This window comes from Nematolebias whitei, chromosome 11 (assembly GCF_014905685.2).
Source record: "Nematolebias whitei isolate Nwh7 chromosome 11, NemWhi1, whole genome shotgun sequence".
In the NCBI taxonomy this organism is placed as follows: domain Eukaryota; kingdom Metazoa; phylum Chordata; class Actinopteri; order Cyprinodontiformes; family Rivulidae; genus Nematolebias; species Nematolebias whitei.
This window is the reverse complement of record NC_056508.1, coordinates 30,563,218-30,582,885: the sequence shown is the minus strand read 5'-3', so window position 1 is coordinate 30,582,885 and position 19,668 is coordinate 30,563,218. Positions and strand designations below refer to the sequence as shown.

At 38.9% G+C, this 19,668-nt stretch overlaps 2 protein-coding genes across 4 annotated transcripts in view; one reads left to right on the top strand and one right to left on the bottom strand.

Moving 5' to 3' along the window:
* The window catches only part of LOC119416953 (RNA-binding motif, single-stranded-interacting protein 2), a 22,415-nt gene extending 20,886 nt beyond the window's left edge, over positions 1–1,529 (top strand). The window contains exons 12-14 of one of the 3 annotated variants that reach the window (XM_037684155.1): positions 910–990; positions 1,083–1,159; positions 1,237–1,529. In XM_037684155.1, the coding sequence (XP_037540083.1) occupies positions 910–990; positions 1,083–1,148 (147 nt within the window). In that variant the 3' untranslated portion in view covers positions 1,149–1,159; positions 1,237–1,529. Of the gene's footprint in view, positions 1–909; positions 1,160–1,236 lie in introns of all 3 variants that reach the window. The other 2 variants (XM_037684154.1, XM_037684153.1) reach the window with 2 other exon arrangements.
* A 4,884-nt stretch (positions 1,530–6,413) lies between these two features.
* Positions 6,414–17,740, bottom strand: senp1 (SUMO specific peptidase 1). The gene is made up of 18 exons (XM_037684152.1): positions 17,269–17,740; positions 17,110–17,168; positions 16,834–17,015; positions 16,390–16,465; positions 15,754–15,943; positions 15,496–15,640; positions 15,287–15,405; positions 14,152–14,417; positions 13,971–14,034; positions 11,317–11,355; positions 11,120–11,204; positions 10,880–11,023; positions 8,405–8,539; positions 8,028–8,231; positions 7,868–7,947; positions 7,667–7,751; positions 6,942–7,037; positions 6,414–6,855 (listed from the first exon to the last, which is right to left on the bottom strand). The coding sequence occupies exons 1-18, from the start codon at positions 17,400–17,402 to the stop codon at positions 6,793–6,795; spliced, it is 2,166 nt and encodes a 721-aa protein (XP_037540080.1). The 5' UTR covers positions 17,403–17,740; the 3' UTR covers positions 6,414–6,792.
* Between the last annotated feature and the right edge of the window lie 1,928 nt (positions 17,741–19,668).

Genomic DNA, 19,668 nt, shown 5'->3' with positions numbered 1-19,668 from the left:
TTTTCAGCTGTTTTTTTTTTTTTTTTTTTGCTAATTTAAACATTTTCAGATAATTTCCAGTTTTTGTGCTAGTTTCTCATTTGTTCAGCATAATTGGGCAAATGTGTTCTTTCTGCGTTTTGCTGCTAATTTAAGCTTCTATTTCAATTTTTTTCTGCTAGCTTCATTTTTTTTTCTGATAATTCCACTTTTTTTTTTTTTTTTTAGCTCATTTCCGTTCTTTCCACTTCCTTCTGGTAGTTTAAGTTTCTTTTGGTCTTTTCAGCTATTTTTAGCTAATTTCCTAATTTCTGTGCTCATTTCTGCTTATCCAAACCTAATTCAGCAAATATGTGTTCTTTCTGCGTTCTTCTGCTAGTTTAAGTAACAATTTAAGTTTTTCACGTTAATTTCTGCTACGTTCAGTTTACCGGTAATTAACGTCTTTATGCTAATTTCAGCTTGTTATTCTGTTTCAGTTTTTCTCTGCAAGCTTCAGCTTTTTCTGCTCTTTTGGCTACTATTTAGCTCTTTTGATGCTAATTTTAGCTTTTTCTGCTAATTACTTTTTTATATAGCTCATTTCAGTTCTTTCCACTTCCTTCTGATATGTTAAGCTTCTTTTTGCCTTTTCATCTATTTTTAGCTTATTTCTGCCTTTTCTTTTTAGCAAATTTCCTAATTTCTGTGCGCATTTCTGCTTATCCAAACCTAATTCAGCAAATATGTGTTCTTTCTGCTTTCTTCTGCTAATTTAGGCTTGTTCTTCCCTTTCATCTATATTTCAGAATGTTGTTTTAGCTAATTTCAGCTGTTTTTCAACAAATTCTTCTGCAGTAAGCATTCACACTGCATTTTTGCAGGAAATGCAATTTCTCTAGTTTAATAATTCTAATTTAGATGAGCTCATTATTTATATTTCTCTTTCAGTACATGCCTGCAAACACATCCATGCAGGGGACCTACATGCCCCCGTACCCCCAAGTGCCTCCCGCCAACATCTCAGTTGAGGTAAGCTCTGTTTCCTCCAAGTTTAACACGAAAAAAAAAAGGGGACAAACAATCACTCATAAAATTAATCTAGACTGTTTCTCTAAGGAAAGTGCTGTCCAACAACCCGTTGCCATAGAGACATCCACAGATCACACAACCTACTCCTACCAGCATAACAAGTGAAGAGGTTGGTTGCTTTCTGTGTGTGCATGTTATTCCTGCAACATGCCTGTTTATTACAGCTCTGTTTGTCTTTGGGGTCAGATCTTCCTCCGGAGCCTGGTGCGACGGTTCATAAGTGTTGACTCTGCACGTAACGCAACAGACACCTGGTTTGGGGGTGGGGGGGTGCAAAAGACATGAACTGCTCCACATAAACAGGAGATGAAAACAAGGATATTTTCTATAAACTCATGTTTTAAAGCAAGCTCTTTTTACTCCAAGCAAGATAAGCTGGAGGACAGTAGGGAAGCGAGACAAAGAACTACCAAGGACACACACTCTCACACACACCCACACACACACACACACACACACACACACACACACACACACACACACACACACACACACACACACACACACACACACACTACACGTGAAAGATTTTTCAGCATCATTTCTGTACTTTTCTAACTCCATCTCCAGTGGATCCAGAAGGACACCAGGAAAAAAAGAATGCCATGTCCTGATTTTTTTGTTCTTTTCTTTTGACCATTTTGTAAAATATACTGATGTCCTTTTTTATCTGATGTTTTCTACTTTTTTTTGTTGTACTTTTTTATGTTAGTGTGTTTCTATCATCTTGTGTCCTAATTTTATTGCTCGGTGCAAATTTGTGACTGAAGTACTTCAAAACTTTCCTCTAGCCAGATTAGACTTGTCGGTTTATCAGGTATAAAACCTCGCCTGGGGCGGTTGGACTTCATTTGTGCACTTGACTCTCAAGTAATTTATAGTTAAAATAGTCTCAACAAAGCTTCGGACAATCAGATTTACCAGTAAGGACTTTTACATGAAATATTTATATGAATAAATGAACAGATTTAAAGCATTCCAGTAACAGTGGCTTGCAAAAGATTAGTTGAAATTGATTTGTGTGTAACTGTGAGTAAAAGACAACCATGTTTCCGAAAATTAGAAACCTAAAGATAACACCGTTCTTTAATATTTTAAGCAACTTTAAGCTTTATTTTAGAAAAATTATGATAATGTGAAATTCTTGAGTTCTTTTTTGTTCTAATATCCATCCATCCATCCATCCATTATCTTTACCCGCTTATTCCATTTTGGGTCACGGGGGTCGCCGGTGCCCATGTCCAGCAATCACTGTGCGAGGGGCGGGGTACACCCTGGACGGGTCGCAAGTCCATCACAGGGACACATAGAGACAAACGAGACAAACAACCATTCACTCTCTCACTCACACCTAGGGACAATTTAGAGCTACCAATCAGCCTAACATGCATGTTTTTGGTCTGTGGGAGGAAACTGGAGTACCCAGAGAAAACCCACGCATGCACAGAGAGAACATGCAAACTCCACCCAGAAAGGGCCCTGTAATCAGTAACAGTAATAAGATCTAAGATATGAACGAAGAAAAATTTTAAACTAAATATACACTAAGCACTAATAGCATAAAAACAATACCCCGAACAGCAACACGAACATGAGTCTGTGTGAGCAGATGAGCATGCATGAACACAGCGACATGAAACAGATCAGCAGCAACATGATGTGATTTTTCACAGTGATTATTCTGGTTAGAGATTCATGAGTCTAACAGCCTCAGGGTAGAAGCTGTTCCTAAGTCTAATGGTTCTACCCTTAATGCTCCTTAACTTCCTTCCTGAGGGGAGCGGTGCAAAAAGTGTGTGCTGGGTGAGTGGGGTCCTTCATGATGCAGGTGGAGGTGTAGATGTCTGTGATGGTGGGGAGGCTGACTCCAACAGACTTCTGTGCAGCCTTCATCACTCTCTGCAAAGCTTTTCTTTCTGCAGCTGTGCAGCCTCCATGCCACATGTTGATGTTGGAGCACAGGATGCTCTCCACTGCACACCTGTAGAAGGAGGGGAGGACTGAGCTTCCCAGACCAGCTCGTCTCAGCCGCCTGAGGAAGTAGAGTCTCTGATGAGCTTTCTTGATCAGGCTGGTAGTTATGTTGCTCCAGCTGAGGTTGTCATTCAGGTGCACACCCAACTGGTAGCTTGAGACTGCTTCCACCGCAATCATGGTATTGAAGGCAGATGTGAAGTCCACAAAGAGCATTTCTGCTCCAGGTGGGTGAGAGCAGTGTGGACCAGAAGAGATGGCGTCTTCTGTTGATCGATTCTTGTGGTGTGCGTACTGGTGAGGGTCCTCGTTGATGTTGATGCTTGTTTTGATGTGGGTCATGACCAGTTTTTCAAAGCATTTACGACTAATGGGGTGAGGGCTACTGGCCGGTAGTCATTCAGGTCAGTCACTGTAGAGCTCTTTGGGACTGGGATGATGGTGGCAGTCTTCAGGCAGCTGGGAACTATTGCCAGTCAGTGAGGAGTTAAAGATGTCGGCCAGCACCTCGCAGAGCTGATTGGCACAGTCTTTCAGCACCTTCTCAGGGAAGTTGTCTGGGCCGGTTGCTTTGTGAGGATTAATCCTCTTGAAACTCCTCACTTCGGCAGCTCTAAATTGTCCCTAGGTGTAAGTGAAAGTTTGAATGGTTGTTTATCTCTATGTGTCCCTGTGATGGACAGGAGACCTGTCCAGGGTGTCCCCTGTCTCTCGCAGTGACTGCTGGATATGAGCACCAGTGACCCCTGTGACCCGAAAAGAAAGTGTTAACTAGGGTTAACAAGTCATGGCCTTTACAAGCAAAAGAAAAACATTTTCTTTGGGATTCCCCAACGTTTACCCTTTCTTTTTAAAAGTATACAATTTAAAATAACACCCAAAGTGTCTTTGAAATATTGAGAGCTTTAAACATTATTTTCATGGTGATTGGTCCATTATTCGCACATCATAATATAAATGTGAAGAACTTAACTTTTGCAAGCCATTGTTTTATCAGAGATTAAATGATGTTGAGCTGCTCCACACAATTCATCCCAACGCTTCTTAACAGGGATGAAAATACTCCCAACTGTCTGTATATAAAGAAAACACATTCAGGATTTTCTAATATTCATAATGTAACATCACGTCAAAAGGCAGCTTGATTAGTTGGTCTGTTTTTCTCATGAGGGGAAGCTGAATTTCTACTGAACCCCCCAAAAATACATTTTTTAGTCCTGATTAAAGTAATGTTATGAAGGTATAAAGAAGCATCGCTCGGTCCAGTTATATCTCCAGAATACACTATAGAGGTGGATTATTGTGGCCAGTAAGTAATACTGGCCGTTGCTGTATGTCTGCTTCTTTTTCTTTTCTCTGCGGGTTGTAATCTTTGTTGTTTTGGACATTTGTTATTTAAAGATTTTTAATTTTTTTTACATAAATTTGAGTTTGTTTTCAGATAAATTTTGTTTTTATTTTTGATAGTCTTGTTTCCTGCAAAGAGAGAGAGATCATGTCTTCTGTCAACTAGTGATGATTTTTATGTTTGCATCATTTTCTTTCTTTTTTTTTTTTACTGTAAAAAAAAAAAAAAAAAAGCTTTAATGTTTTTTGTACCACCTGTGTCACAAATGTTGGCACTTTAGAAACATGATTCCAGATTCTGGATATGTTTGCTTCTACAGTTAAGGTTGAACCCCATACAGTTGGGAGTTTAAAAAAAAAAAGCGCTCAAAACCTCAGATTACCTCGTTACCAGAACAACGTAGACTCAGTTCCAAATAGTCGGTCGGTCTCATTTGACTGCTCACAGCTGGTTCTGTGTCCACATCCGTCCAATGTTCAGAAACTATGCCCAAGGTCTGATGATCTATGCAATAAATGTCTTGTTCATAGAAATGCAATACTATACCCTCCAAAAAACATCCAATGGAAAAATGGATCACGACATGTGGCTTTACATCTATGGCTTTTATATTTATAAATGTTTTTAATTGGGATGCATGATATTATTGGCAAGGCATCAGCATCAGCCAATATTAGCGATAAAGTTAAACATCAGACATGGGCCAAAATACAGTATCAAAATAACTCACCCATATAAAAGGCATTTTTTTCATATAGATTATATATTTATATAGTGTTACATAATTTTCAGCCCCTTTTTGGCAATGCATTTGGTAGCAGGCCAAATTGACAAAGACCATGCAGAAGATATGTCCAGAACATCCTTGTAAAAGATTGATCTTAATGGATTTCTTCCTGGTAAAATAAAGGTATAAAAATAAAAAAATAATAAAAATGTATTTTAATTCCACAGAAGAGAAAGCTATGTAGTCTCTCTGTAAGGTCTAGAAGGAAAAAAGAAACATTGGTGTTGGTATCGACCAAAAATCCATTTTCGTGCATCGTCATCTGACTGGAAGTGATTTTACGCACTACAAATAAATAAGTCATGTCTAAACATTAAACCGTAATGACATTTTTCAGTGCAAAACGTTGAATGTTGGCCTGGGACAAATACTGCTGCTGATTTTGAATTACTGTGAGCTCAAGTCAATTCAATATTTCATATGGAAAGTCAAGTTGCAAACCATGTTTCAGTGCATGTGAAGTTTTGTTTCCTGCATCAGTGTCTCCTCAGTAATGCTTGTACGATGCAGGAGATTGTTCCTCAGATGAGGACATTAAAAATCTTTGCAGCTTACCCCCTTTTTTAAATAAACGTTTTTCCACTGTACCTTGTGTTATTTCATTACATAAAAATGGACTTGCTGGTTATAAGTTGAAATAAACCAAGCATGTTTTTTTTATTTTTTATCTGGTGCTTCAGATCCAGCTGATTTGGACACATTACACAAACAAAACCAGTCTAGAAGTACTAGCAAATACAAAAAAAAAGTTTATTACACTATAGACTGTATATGTTTAAAGTATGTACAAAATTGTAAATATACTGAATATGCCACAAAAATTGCTGTTGAACAAAAAGACAAATACATAAAATAGATTTTAATTTACAATCTTATCAAGAATAATGAATGGCAAAACTTTACCCTGCTGTTTTAAATTGTAACTGATCAGTTACATCAGAATAAGACTTCACTTTTGTTATGAATCATACTATGAAGGAAAGCCACATTTAAATGCAGCTGATGTGGAACTTGTTCACACTGAACAGTATTTCTGCAGCAGGTGTTGTCAAAAGAAAACGATCTGAACACTCATATTGAGTAACTAATCATAGTAGCCCTTTTGCATTTAAAAAAATAAGATAAATAAATGTCTTTCTTTAATAGAAAAACAGATTTTAGTCTAGATGAATGTAAAATGACAGCTGTAGTAATCCCACTTTGCACCATACCAAGAGCATCTATGTACCATTTCTTTTGATATGAAATAAAATGGTGAAAACTGAGAAAAAAAAAAAAGCAAATGTAACACATCAGAGTATGATTTTGGTGCAACTGTGATCCAAAACCTGTTCTGGCAAAAACAAAATGCTGCGTTTTAGCTGCTATATTGATGCTCCTACTGGTGCATCAAACAAAACAAAACAAAAAAATCTGAAACAGGGGACTGAGGCAGTGATTTGTGCTCCAGCACCATCCCGTAGAGCACTTTAGTGACCCTTGAGAACAGAAACAACTGGTCTGGGGAGCTGGTGTGCGAGTCTGTCCCAGAAAAAGGACTGCTGTCAGTGGATCCTCCTGAGGATGGGAGCTCAGTCTTTGTTAGGAGCTGCAGGGTGACTGACTATAAAAAGTCTTGGCCACAGACAGGACATCACAACAATTTGTGGTTCACAATCTCCCAAACCATCCTCCTCCTGAAGTAGGGCATGTGCTTCTGTTGATTAAAGCAGAAGTCCTCCATTTCTAGACAACTGTGATTAAAATGTACAAGATCAATCTTTACATTTGGTGTTGGATTACCTGTGTGAAGGTGATTTGTTTGTCTTTGGTAATGTAATCTGCATATTTGCATGTGAACATTCCACAGTCACTGCCATTCATCTGTTGTGGGATTTCCTACAAGAAGGAAATCAAATGTTAAATCAAGTCTACAACAGACATGTCTCATGGTAGACATTTTGACTTGAGTAGAAAGTACATGTGTATTAACAAGGGCTGCATTCCACTTCTGTCAATATGCACGCTGGTTCTGTAAATACAAAAGTACAGAACTCTCAGAACACCCCTGATCCATGGGTCCCCTTCTCTTTCAGGTCAAAATGTGTGACTTGATATAGGGTTTAACATATTTAAATGTGCAAGTTAGGTCTTGATTATATCGATTAAAGCCAAACAACTTTACCAACTCTTAAAAACATTTAAAGTTTTATATGCAATGTGACATTTTCTAAAGAAATGCAGTCAGCTTGTTGAGATGAATCTTAATATTCCACTAGATTTTAAACAACAGTATGATGCATCTTCTATGGATCCCTCAGCTTTACTCAGTGGCCTTTCTGTCCTGTCTCCTGAAATGTTTTATTTGAAAAATATTTAAAAGCAACACTAAACACTCCAGCATCCCAGTAGGGGCAAAAAGGCTGCATCCAGCATCCCCTGCTGGCCAATCTGCTCAAAATTTAGAATTGAAACAAAATGTGATGCAATAAACTGAATATTGTGGCTCCTGTTTGTGTCAAACTTACACTTGGCTTTTTGCTGTGCAGAGTCCAGCCTGAGGTATCCAGTTCTTTGCCTTTTTTGTCCTTACTTTCCTGTTGCAGGTAGTCACTGAAGAAGCCAAAACAATTTATTTCTTAAGTCTCTATCAAGACCATCATCTCTATTAAGTTGCTCTGAAAATACATTTCCCACTATTAAAACAAACTTATGTGACAAAAACTTACAACAACACTTGGCATGCTTCATCATTTCTTCCTCCCATAGAATCAAAGTACATGACGGACTTTTTGCGGAAATCTACCACCTATAAAAGGAGTAAAGAATAATAAAACATAAATATCCAAAGTAACTTTCATCGTTAAAATTACAGCCATTTAGACTTACAGAGAGGCACCAGTGCATGCCTAAGTGAACAGGAACTAACAACAGGTCTTTAGCAAAGATGTCCATCTTTTTGGTCCAGCGGCGAACAGCAGAGTAGCCGCTGCTGCGCAGCTTCGGGTAGAAAAAAGTGTTGAATGTATTGACCGAAGGCCGGCTGGGATCCTTGCTGCGTTCAACCAAAAGGTTCATGTAGAAGTTGATCACCTGTGAAATTTAAAAGGGACAGTTTAAATTGCCATGAAGCATAATTTTAGAACTGTTAAAAATTTGACTTTTTATTTTAAGAGTGCACAAACAAACTATTGTGAAGTTATTCCTGGAAATTCCCACACAAAGACTTAAACCAACATTAAAGTTCAGACTGGAAATGTCCTCACCTCATCATTGAGCCAGTTGAGGCTGCTGAGCGTTTGCAGATCTTTTCTTGTAAGGCTGAGACCAAAACCTTCACTTAATACTTCATGAGGACTTCCCCCTTTCATCAGTGCCATGTTCACCTCAGCGTCCATTTCCTAAACAGAAAATGTGCAAATATTTATTATTTCTATTTAATAATAGAAAAATCTGATCATTTGCATTAGTGGGAAAAACACTTATTTAAAGCAAAGCACAATTGAGGTGTGCTTCACTTTTAAACAGTTTTTCTTATATATATATATATATATATATATATATATATATATATACATACACACTTTTTTTAGTGCCTAATCTATACAATTCAGTGCAGTTCATCTAAATACACATAATCATAATAAACAATGAAAGTATATAAGGCTAGTTTTTCACTACTAAAGCAGTTCCAGTGCTGGTTCAGAGCCGTCAGGGGAATTTAGGTAAAGGTTTGTGGATGCTTTTCACTACTAATATTAAATTAATGTTGAGCCATGTGTGTCTCAGAGGAGCTGATTTGATACAGCTGTGAGGTCGAGGTCATCAGTGACTTGTCTGTGAGGGATGATAAGCATTATAAAAACAAAAAAACAAAAAAGTCCATGCTCAATAATCCAGGTATACAATCCATCAATTTTCAGTCAGGACTTTTTGGTTTTGAACCAGTTTGCCATGACTGTCAACGAGGAAGAGGGCCAGCAACAGAGGAGGGGGCATGCCAAAGACACCATCTTAGCACCAACATAACTGGTTTGTTCCACTTTGGAGTAAGCTGTTTGGGGGAAGAATCAGTTTTGTGTTGTGTGTTTCCTTGACTGATGAAGCCTTCTGGATGGAAGGTGAAACGTTTCAGCAAAAAAAAAAAAAAAAAAAGGCTGTCCAGATGACCTGACTGAAAATTGTTGCATTATAAAAACACTTCCTGTAACTGTCCGGTGCAGATCCTCACGACCGGGGCTTCAATAAAACATCTGTGTAAGCCAGCGTGAAAGTCTGCCCTTGCAATTCAGTTCAATTCAGTTTGTTTATTTAGCGCCAAGTCACAAGAGAAGTCATCTCAGGGCACTGTACAGAAACATTTACATACATATAAAGTCAGTTAATAATGTTACTTATTTAAGGAGCCAACAGCTTGCTTTGAGTTTTCACTTCATCGCAGTCTCCCATCCTAAGCAAGCGCCGAGGCAACAGTGGAAAGGAAAAACTCCCTCATGAGGAAGCAACCGCCAGCAGAACCAGGCTCAGGACAAGCAGCCATCTGCTTCAACGGGCAACCGGGTTAAAAAAATATTTTCCCGTCTTCGTGTGCGGCTCTTTTTAAGCAAGTAGATAATGAAAGGATATTTTTTTACCCAACAAGAGCCAGTGCTTAGCACCAGTTTGTTTTGTTTCAACCATAAACACAATAACTTATCCCTCCTAAAGATCAGTGCTAAAGTTGTAGAAATGTTTAAACACTTTCTTCAGGGGCTGAGATGATGTCGGAGACAAAGCAGACAAGTTAAAATCCATCCATCCATCCAATTTAACACTATTTCATTCTTTTTGGGTCACTGGTGCCCATCTCAAGCAGTCACTGTGCGAGAGGCGGGAGACACAATGGACAGGTCCCAAGTCCATCACAGGGACACAAATGAGACAAACCACCATTCACTCTCTCACTCTCACCTAGGGACAATTTAGAGTTACCAATCAGCCTAACATGCATGTTTTTGATCTGTGGGAGGAAACCAGAGTACCCAGAGAAAACCCATGCATGCACTGAGAGAACATGCAAACTTCATATGCAAAGGCCCCCCCACCAGGATTCAATCTGGCGACCTTCTCACCGAGAGGCAACAGCTATACCAACTGAGCCACTGTGCCCACCATGTTCAAAATCAAACAGACCTGGTATAGCTTCTTGTATGTCTAATTTAAGAGGAACAATGAAAAGACATTACATTAAAGACATTTTTTAAAGTCTGGTCATATGCAGCAATTCCGAGTAGTCAGTCAGAGGTCGAAACAATTTACCAAAGGGTAAAAAATAAAATTACTGACATCAGCTCATGGGATGGTCAAGTTATCGAGAATACATTCAAAACTGAATTCACAATATTTTAAATCATACCCCCAATTTATTTTTTGCATTGTAATGACTTTTTACATCTAATCATTTTTGGATTTTTGTTTGTTTGTATTGGAACATGCTCAATAGCCCTTTGTAACATGTTTCACACGAAACATGTGTTCCAAGACAGTGTTATACCCAGTAGAAAAAACCTACTGGTATATTACATTAGAAGTTGACAGATGTCAGAAATCTATTTTTAAATCATTTTTCTTCCAAGTAGTGGTTAACTTGCCTACCTTATGAAAATTTTGCCCTGATTCTCATCTACATTCAATCTGAACACACGGAACCAGGACTTGAACCACTTTGGGCAAGATGGGGCAGCAAAACATAGTAATCCCACCTCTGTGAGTTCAGGAAACTCTGGTTTTTCCTCTAAAGACTTTTGTTTCTCTATCACAAGAGGAGTCAAAGGAACCTCTTTCTCCAACGGAACTCGGACATGGACCACCACATCTGGGCTTCGATGTCCCTCATCAGACAAGCGCTGTGGACCAGAAATTACAGAATATTTAAAACATAAAAGAAAAATTGTAATTGTGAAAAACGTTGGAGCTTAAGGACTTCTGTATTGAGCACTAACCTGTTTAAGCAGCAGGGCAGCTAGTGCTTCCTGTTCATCTATTTGTCTCCGTCTTTCTCTTGCCCGAGAATCATACATGCTAGTCCTAGACAATAATAATGGTAAAATAAAAATCTGTTCATTTTAGTCCTGCTCAAATGTTATATCAGTGGAAATACATATATAATGTATTACTAGAAGTTTTGTAGTGAACTTACAATTCTTTGATCCATAATTCTGCTTGGAAACATGACACACTGTAAAAAATAAAAATTTAGAAAGATACCCAAGCTGCCATTAATTCGTTCTCACAACTACAGTAATACAGAAAAGCATGTGCCACAAAATGTTTAGAGGTTCACATCAAATAACACGTAATAATTTATAAAAAGATAAACTAGAATTAAAACAGATTCACACAAAACAGCAATCTTGACCAAAGACATCTAAAAAAAAAGTGAACTCAGGTCCTCTGGACGGGTTCAAAAAAACAAAAAATTGTAGAAACATTTCGTCTTACATCCGAAAGACTTCTTCGGTCTGAGGAGCTGCACCAAGCTCAGTCTTATAAATAGCACCCTGTCATAGTGGATCAACCAGTTTATTGTTGGCATTCAAAACTAGCTGTTCACATGATCAAGGAGCACCATTAGCCTAACAAAAGATCATTAGTGCCCTGATGGCCGCTTGCTATTTACAGAGGGCTGAGAGGTACTAGCAATAACAGCATTGTAAGAGGGGGACAGTTGAACACGGAGGCCTCCACCCATTTAATGATGGGCGGTTTCTTTTCATAAAGATTGCTTCCTCTCTCTCAAACATCGTTCCTCTCTATAAAGGATGTGAACATCTTCACCCTTGAAAGAGTGACTGCTGGCCTGGAGAGGAGTGTAGACTGCAGAGTCTTGGCCTGATGATGTTGCTCTTTTGTGCTGGGCCATCCTTTTGGCCAGTGGCCACTGGTATGGGTTCCTGTTTGGGTTTCTTATCTGCTTTCACAAAGGCCCAGTTAGGATTTCCACATTGCTCTAGAGCAGGAGTGTCAAACTCACTTACAAAAGGGGTTCAAAATTAAAATATTTTTCAAACTAAGGGCCGGTTTAAGAATCTACATTAACTCAAGTCAAATACCCAACATCTATTCTTGGTTGCAGGTTCCTCAAAAAGAGATTGATTGGTCTCATTTGATGTTCTCTGTTGCACTTTTGATTCAGATTCAGATATCCTTTATTGTCGTTCACACTACGTGGTACATGTGGTGTGAACGAAATTATGTACACAGGGTCCCAGTTACATCCAACAATAAAATGGAAAAGAAAAACAGTAATATGATCTAAGATATGAACTAAGAAAAACATAAAATAAAAATACACTAGGCCCAAATAGCATAAAACAATAAAAACAATATGCCGAACAGCAGCATGAACATGAGTCTGTGTGAGCAGATGAGCACACATGAACACAGCAACATCAAACAGATCAGCAGCAACATCAAACAGATCAGCAGCAACATGATGTGATTTTTCACAGTGATGATCCTGGTTAGAGATTCATGAGTCTAACAGCCTCAGGGTAGAAGCTGTTCCTCAGTCTACTGGTTCTGCACTTAATGCTCCTTAACCACTTTCCTGGGGAGCGGGGGCAAAAAATGTGTGTGCTGTGGTGAGTGGGGTCCTTCATGATGCAGGTGGCTCTCTTCCTGCATCTGGAGGTGTAGATATTTGTGATGGTGGGGAGGCTGACTCCAACAGACTTCTGTGCAGCCTTCACCACTCTCTGCAAAGCTTTTCTTTCTGCAGCTGTGCAGCCTCCATGCCACATGTTGATGTTGGAGCACAGGATGCTCTCCACTGCACACCTGTAGAAGGAGGTGAGGACTGAGCTTCCCAGACCAACTCGCCTCAGCCGTCTGAGGAAGTAGTCTCTGATGAGCTTTCTTGATCAGGCTGGTGGTGTTGTTGCCCCAGCTGAGGTTGTCATTAAGGTGTACACCCAAGTACTTGTAGCTAGAGACCACTTCCATTGCAGATCCTCTTATATTCGGGGGGCGTGGTAAGCGTGTTTTTTCTTTCTGAAGTCCACGATCATCTCCTTTGTCTTTTTCACATTGATGTGAAGGTTATTCTCTTTGTACCAGCTCTCCAGGTGTTCCCCTTCCTGTCTGTAGCTGGATTCATCGTTGTTTGTGATGCATCCCACCACCGCTGTGTCATCTGCAAACTTTACAATGTGACAGCCTGAATGGGTAGGTGCACAATCAAACGTGAGCAGAGTGAACAGGAGAGTGCTCAGCACACGTCCCTGAGGGATTTTGTCATCATAATCAAAGATTAGAAAAAAACATTCAAGTGAAAAATGTATTTTATGTTTAACTTATCATCTAGGGGGCCAGATAAGATGTCAAGAAGGGCCACATTTTGATCCCGGGCCTTGAGTTTGACATATGTGCTCTAGAACCTGTCTTGTGCGGGATTACTCCTTCTGCCTGGCTCCTGATTTAGTGGGGACGCTGTCTGCTCTGTGGTACAGAGTCCTGATGACTTCTAACTTGTGCTCCAGAGGGTGATGGGAGTCAATTTGCAAATACTGGTCTGTGTGGGTGGGTTTGCAGTACACCTCAGTTTGCAAATGTCCTCCATCAGAAACTGAATGTCAACAACAAACTGGCTGATCCACTATAAGAAGGGGCTATTTACAAATAAAACTGAGCTTGGTGCAGCTCCTCAGACTGAAGAAGTCTTTCGGATAAAAGATGTAGCATTTCTACAAATTTTTGTTTTTAGAACCTGTCCAGAGGACCTGACTTAACTTTTTTAGATTTTTCCACCTCAATTATTGAGCATGCATCAGGATATTGCCAAAAGACACTTACTTTGAGCCGTCTTGCTGGTTGCCTTTTTGATCATTTACAATAATTACAGAGTCACCATCATGAGCTACAAAAAATGTATAGTATTAACAACCCAAAAATATAAATTTCAAGAAATTTGTCAAGTTTCATAACAAAATTTTATTTCATGTTCTGATATCCCCATTAGTGTTCATGCAAGTACCTGATGACTGTGTGTCCTGAGAAGTGCTATCTTGCAGAACTGATGGGGAAGGAGCTGCTCTACTGGAGCCAAAGTCTGCATCTTGAGACCACATTTGGGTTTCTGGTTTGCTGGAGGTTCCCACTGGGCTGGGAAGGTTACTGGAGGACTGACTAGATACACATCTGGGACTCAGGGGGCTACTGGGTCCCTCTGAAGTTCCTCCTGCAGCTGACCCAGCTGGGGAGGAGACCTGTAATCGTCTGTGGCTGGTGAGGAAGCTGGTGCTGATGGGACAGTGAGGGAGAGGATGATGAAACAACAGACTTAACCATGACACAGTTCAGTAAAAAGACTAACAGAAAGAAGGATTCAGCTGTTTTTCCACTTGCTTATTCCTTTTACAAACTAGTATGTGATGTGAATGACTCAGGTTGTTCTTCTTTCAGCTGCTCTCTCTTCAGGGGTTGCCACAGCAAGTCATCCTCCTCCTCAGTCTCACTGTCTTCTGTCCTTTGCCACTCCAACTACCTCCATGTCCTCTCCAACTGTGTCCATTTAACTCCTCTGTGGCCCTTCTCTTTGTATTTTCCTGGAAACTGCATTTCTAACATCCTTCTACCAGTATACCCACTGTCCCTCCTCTGGACATGTCCAAACCATCTCAGTCTGGTCTCTCTAACTTTATGCTGTACCTCTGATGACCGCATTCCTAATCTTATCCATCCTTGTCATTCCTAAGAAGAACCTCAATATCTTCATCTCTGCCACTTCTATTTGGGTCTCCTGTCTTTTTGTCAAGCCTATGCCTCCAAACCATACAACATCAATGGTCTCACACTGTCTTCTAAACCCTTTCTATGACCTTTGCAAACACCCTTTTGTCACAAATCAGCCATCTCTCCAAGTTCTCTTCCACGTGTTCCCTTTTCTCACCACAGATCAGTGTCAAATGCAAACATCACAGTCCACGGGGATTCCTTACTTGACCTCATCTGTTAGGTGGTCCATCACCACAGCAAACAAGAAGGGGCTCAAAGCCGATCTTTGATGCAGTCCCACCTTTACCTTAAAGCTGTTATTTAACTCTGCAACCCTTAGATTATGCCCTGTTATAATTTAACATTCCAGTATGTTGTGTTTGATGCATACTTACAAATCTCTGTGTGACCTCACAATGGTGTGCGAGCCTCCATTGTGATGGAAAGATGACTGACCCCCAGAAACCATAGTTAGAAGTTGCCTGTAGATTTCCTTTTCCTCTTCACGAACAGACTGATAACCAAACAGCAGAACATTGATTCATTTGATCCATTTGGTAATGACAGAGAGGATGACACTGTGCCTGGTTTCCTGAGCTCTTACCTCTTGTGCTGTGCAGTGGGGCCTGTTATTGTGTAAGCGGCTGGACATGGCACCGTGTGTCGGACTCTGCATTACTTTGATGGGAAAGGTTCTCTCATACATGTTGGTGCAGAAGCTGTTTGTTGCTCCGACTCCACCAAACAAACTACCAACATAAAATGTGAACAATTAAAAAAACAAACTGACAAAAAGCCTTTGCTTTTTTTTTTTTTTTTTTGCTTTTTTACAAAAAGTAACAACTAAAATGCAAAACAATACCTTGAAGTTCCATGCGGTCGAAGGTTAAAGGGCCTGCCTAAACGTGGGGAGGGTTGGACTTTGGGGTTGAAAGGGGGTATGTTGGACGAGTGTCCATTTGTTTTCGGCACCTCACGATGTGTAGTGCTCATACAAACTTGTCGCCTACAAACTTTTGATCCCATATTGGACTTCTCATTGCGTAACGACTCTAAAGTTTTGGAGGGAAAAGGGGAAATGTTTAGTTTTCCTCCATAAGTTCAAAAACCCTAACCCACAAATATCCACATCAGGTCAATAGTGACCTTGTACATTACAATTCAGCATTTAAAATTATATTTTCCTATAAAAGCTCAATTCATAGTATGCATCAAACAATGGTCTCATAGAATAATCTCAAAATCTTAATAAAATAAAAGTTAATTAAATATATGTGATAGCATTCAATTAAAAAATACTATTGTTTATATTTGTGCTTCACTAATACCTTTAGCATATTGTTTATTGCACTTGTCAATCCTAGATGTCAAAAACATACAAACATCTAATCTAACATTTATTTATTTACCTTCAAGTTAAGTTTTAAATCTATTTCTCTATCAAATTTGCTACAAGTCACATTATATACTGCAACTAACAGTGCCACTACAGATTTACCTGATTTGGATGTTTTCCACTCCAAAGTTGTTGCGGGAGCAGCAAACGTTTCATCCAATGAATTTCTGTCAACAATCTTAAACCAAACACGCACAAAACAAGCAATGAAGTGCAAATTAACTAAAATCCATATCAACAGATGTTGAAGTACATGCAACAAGTTGAACATTAGTGATCACTAGATAAGGCAAACCATTACACCTTAGTAGAGAAAGCACAAGAATACATCAAAGTACTGGTAATGGTGTTGGAAATAAAACATTTTAGATAGTTTTATCCAGTTGATGTCCTAAGGTGGAAGGAAAGTTGTTCCAACAAATATTAAAAACATAAGTGATGGGCTAAACTAATCTGTCAAACAATCAATAAGTCAGAATAGTATAAATAAAATAATCCAAGTCATTTGAGTTCTGATGGCATTAATGTACAAAATTCAAGTCTTACCGGTCTCCCGGTCCAGACTGCTGCTGATGTTGACGGATGTGGCTCTCCAGCAGGGGAATCTGAGGAGGTAGGCAAGATATTTCTCAACGTTGGACTTACATTTTTCTTCATCCATGTAGCTACACTGGTACTGTGATTTTTAACCCCTTCAGCCGCAGTTTTGACGCTATCAATAAGATCCCCTAGTGAATGAAAAAACAAAAACCCAACAGGCATGAGTGTTGGGTGAAAGATACAACTCGCACGGCACCGGTATGTGTGTAAATATGCAAGTACCCATTCGTGATTTCTTGATGGCTAAATCATCTTGATGGATGTTATGCCCATCCTCCAAACTTAAAGAGAACACAACGGTAATTTTAGTAAAAATCACATGAAATTGTGTATTTTAATATGCACTTTAAAACACGCTGCCTTCTTCTAACGTATTTGTACCATTCAATGGGTCTTTTCCTTCTCACTAAAGCTTCTCTGGGTGCAGGGTATCCATCGGAGTCCTCCGCAGCTGGTTCCTCGTTGCGGAGATTGGCAAAGCTCGTTTCTATCCATCCGTAGATTTTATTCAGCATGGCTCAAAAGTTTAAAAAATGACACCGCTGGTGCGATTTGAAGACAAAATGCTATGGCCGTTTTCGGTCTGTCCAATGTTGTCAAGTCAAATGAAGCCAAAGCGGTTCATTCAACTGAGGTAGGTTAGCTAAGGCTGTTTTTAAAGACCCACGCTCCTCACAGATACCATTTCAGTTTTTTTAACTTCCCCCAACGACACGACTAAACGTGCGCTAGTTAGCTTGGCGTTAGCACCGTCAAGCTAGCACGCTAACTAGCGTCGTTAGCTACGCGGCTAATTGATTGAGGAGTGTTTAAATGCTAACAGGAATGCGATAAGTCGCTGCTAGCGCGGTCGGAAGTTTTGCTTTCATTTTGAGCCACAGCCTAACTCGTATATTTAACGTTACTGTGCCTAAATAACAAATAAACACGCTGAAGAACAATATCTCCCGCTTCTTCCTCATTCAAACCACATCATGGCTGAAACGGACGTTGTACTGTCACGCATTCTGATTGGCCAACTGGATGAAGCAAAATTAAGTGTGGTCTAATTTAACTGGCTGGTTGCCATGGAAGCCCGTTTCCGCCACAGTAATAAAGAAAAATCCTTTCAAGGGTTATAAATCCTTATAAATACAAATTACATTTCCTATCCATGTATATTTTGTCCTTGTCAGGTGTGTTTGCTTTAACTCTCTGGGATTTGGTAATTAAAATATTTGTTTATTTTTTGCACTTATCAAAAAAGTGCAATTCCACTTGCAAAGCAATTTTCTAAAACAAAAACATTACAGAGTAATGGAGCCTGAACCTCTAGGTATCAATTCCTAAAACCTGTCATAATAGCATGTTTCTACTAAACACCAAGTAACCAACCATTTGCACTTCCAAAACACCATAAAAGACTAATACGTTACATTTTTATTGCACCTTGAAAGTGCATGACAATAAAATAGTGCATCTCTGTTAATAGAAAGTTTTATTCCAGACCAAAAAAAAAAAAGGCATTTTGAATTTTGCTCAACACTGGTGCTCTGGGTGTACTATGATTTGACTCAATTTTATTTAAATATATGGACTTCAGTAACAATAAATTATAACACTGTCAGAGATGTTGAAGCTCAGTTTATTCAATCAAAGTGACCATATATTTTACCATTTATTTCAGCTAGTGAACATATTCATACACATCCTTTGATAAAATAAGAACACCCATTCCACAACAAACTGTAGTGTCCTCTCAAAACCATGCATCAATATAATAAAATAAAGGCAATAAAACAACTTTAAAAATACATTTTTAAATCCATTTCAAGCATCAAACCTGCTATAAATCAATTTATTTTTTAAATATAGCTTTCTGTTATAGAAAAATAAACTTTAAAGTCATTAACTACATTCAAGTACCTCCACAAAAGCAGTCCTTGTCAAAAGTTGCAGTCAACCTTTGCATGTTTGGCACTGTTATGTTTAGTGTTTGCTACTACTTGCAATTGACTCAAAGCTCACACATCAATAAAAAATGAAACCTATAGGGCTCAATCTAACTATTGTTTCAGAAAATAATTTATGAATGAGATACAGTTCAACTACAAATGTTAAACTCGAGTACAATATAGGCTGAATATAAAAAAAACAATGAAGATTGTCATTCAAAACCCAGACCAACGTCACACACCTGCTGTTAAAAACAGCAAAAGCCTTTCTTGTACTTTGTAATTTATAGTATTAAGACAATGGATATGGCAGAAGACACTGGAAAATTACGCACATTTAAAAAAAATATGTTTTAAATTTACATAAGCATTTCCAGACTAAATAAACATCTAGAGCAGTAGATGGGCTGTGAGTACTCAGGACAGCTAAGATCATGCATAATATTTGGTAGAACTAATTTATTCTAAAACAGCATTATTATTTAATGTTCACATATGATACATGATGTACCAATAAACTTTACATGGACACTCCTACAATGTTTCATGGACACTGAACAGAGAGACGTCACAAAGTGTCTCGGTCTGTTGAAGCCAACTTGGGTCATGGGGTCACAAACATGCTGGAGCATGGTGGAGCGAGGGTTCGGGAATCTTTTGAATCATTGTGTATCTCAGAGATTCACAATGTGATTGTGACATCAATAGGTAAAATATAAAATAAATTTAAAAAAGAAGCTGCAGTAACTAATTGAAAGCGCACTCATCAAAAACACCAAAGTTCACAAGATTTAACTGCCATAATTTTCACAATGGTGAAGCTCTTGGCAGGTTGAAATGGTTAGGT

Excerpts from the sequence above, each read along its gene's own strand:
- senp1 (XM_037684152.1), bottom strand. The coding sequence starts at position 17,402 with ATGCTGAATAAAATCTACGGATGGATAGAAACGAGCTTTGCCAATCTC. Across the intron at positions 17,016-17,109 it reads CATCAAGAAATCACGAATGG|GGGATCTTATTGATAGCGTC; the intron begins GTACTTGCATAT and ends TTCATTCACTAG. Across the intron at positions 16,466-16,833 it reads CAGTCTGGACCGGGAGACCG|ATTGTTGACAGAAATTCATT; the intron begins GTAAGACTTGAA and ends GTTTGGTTTAAG.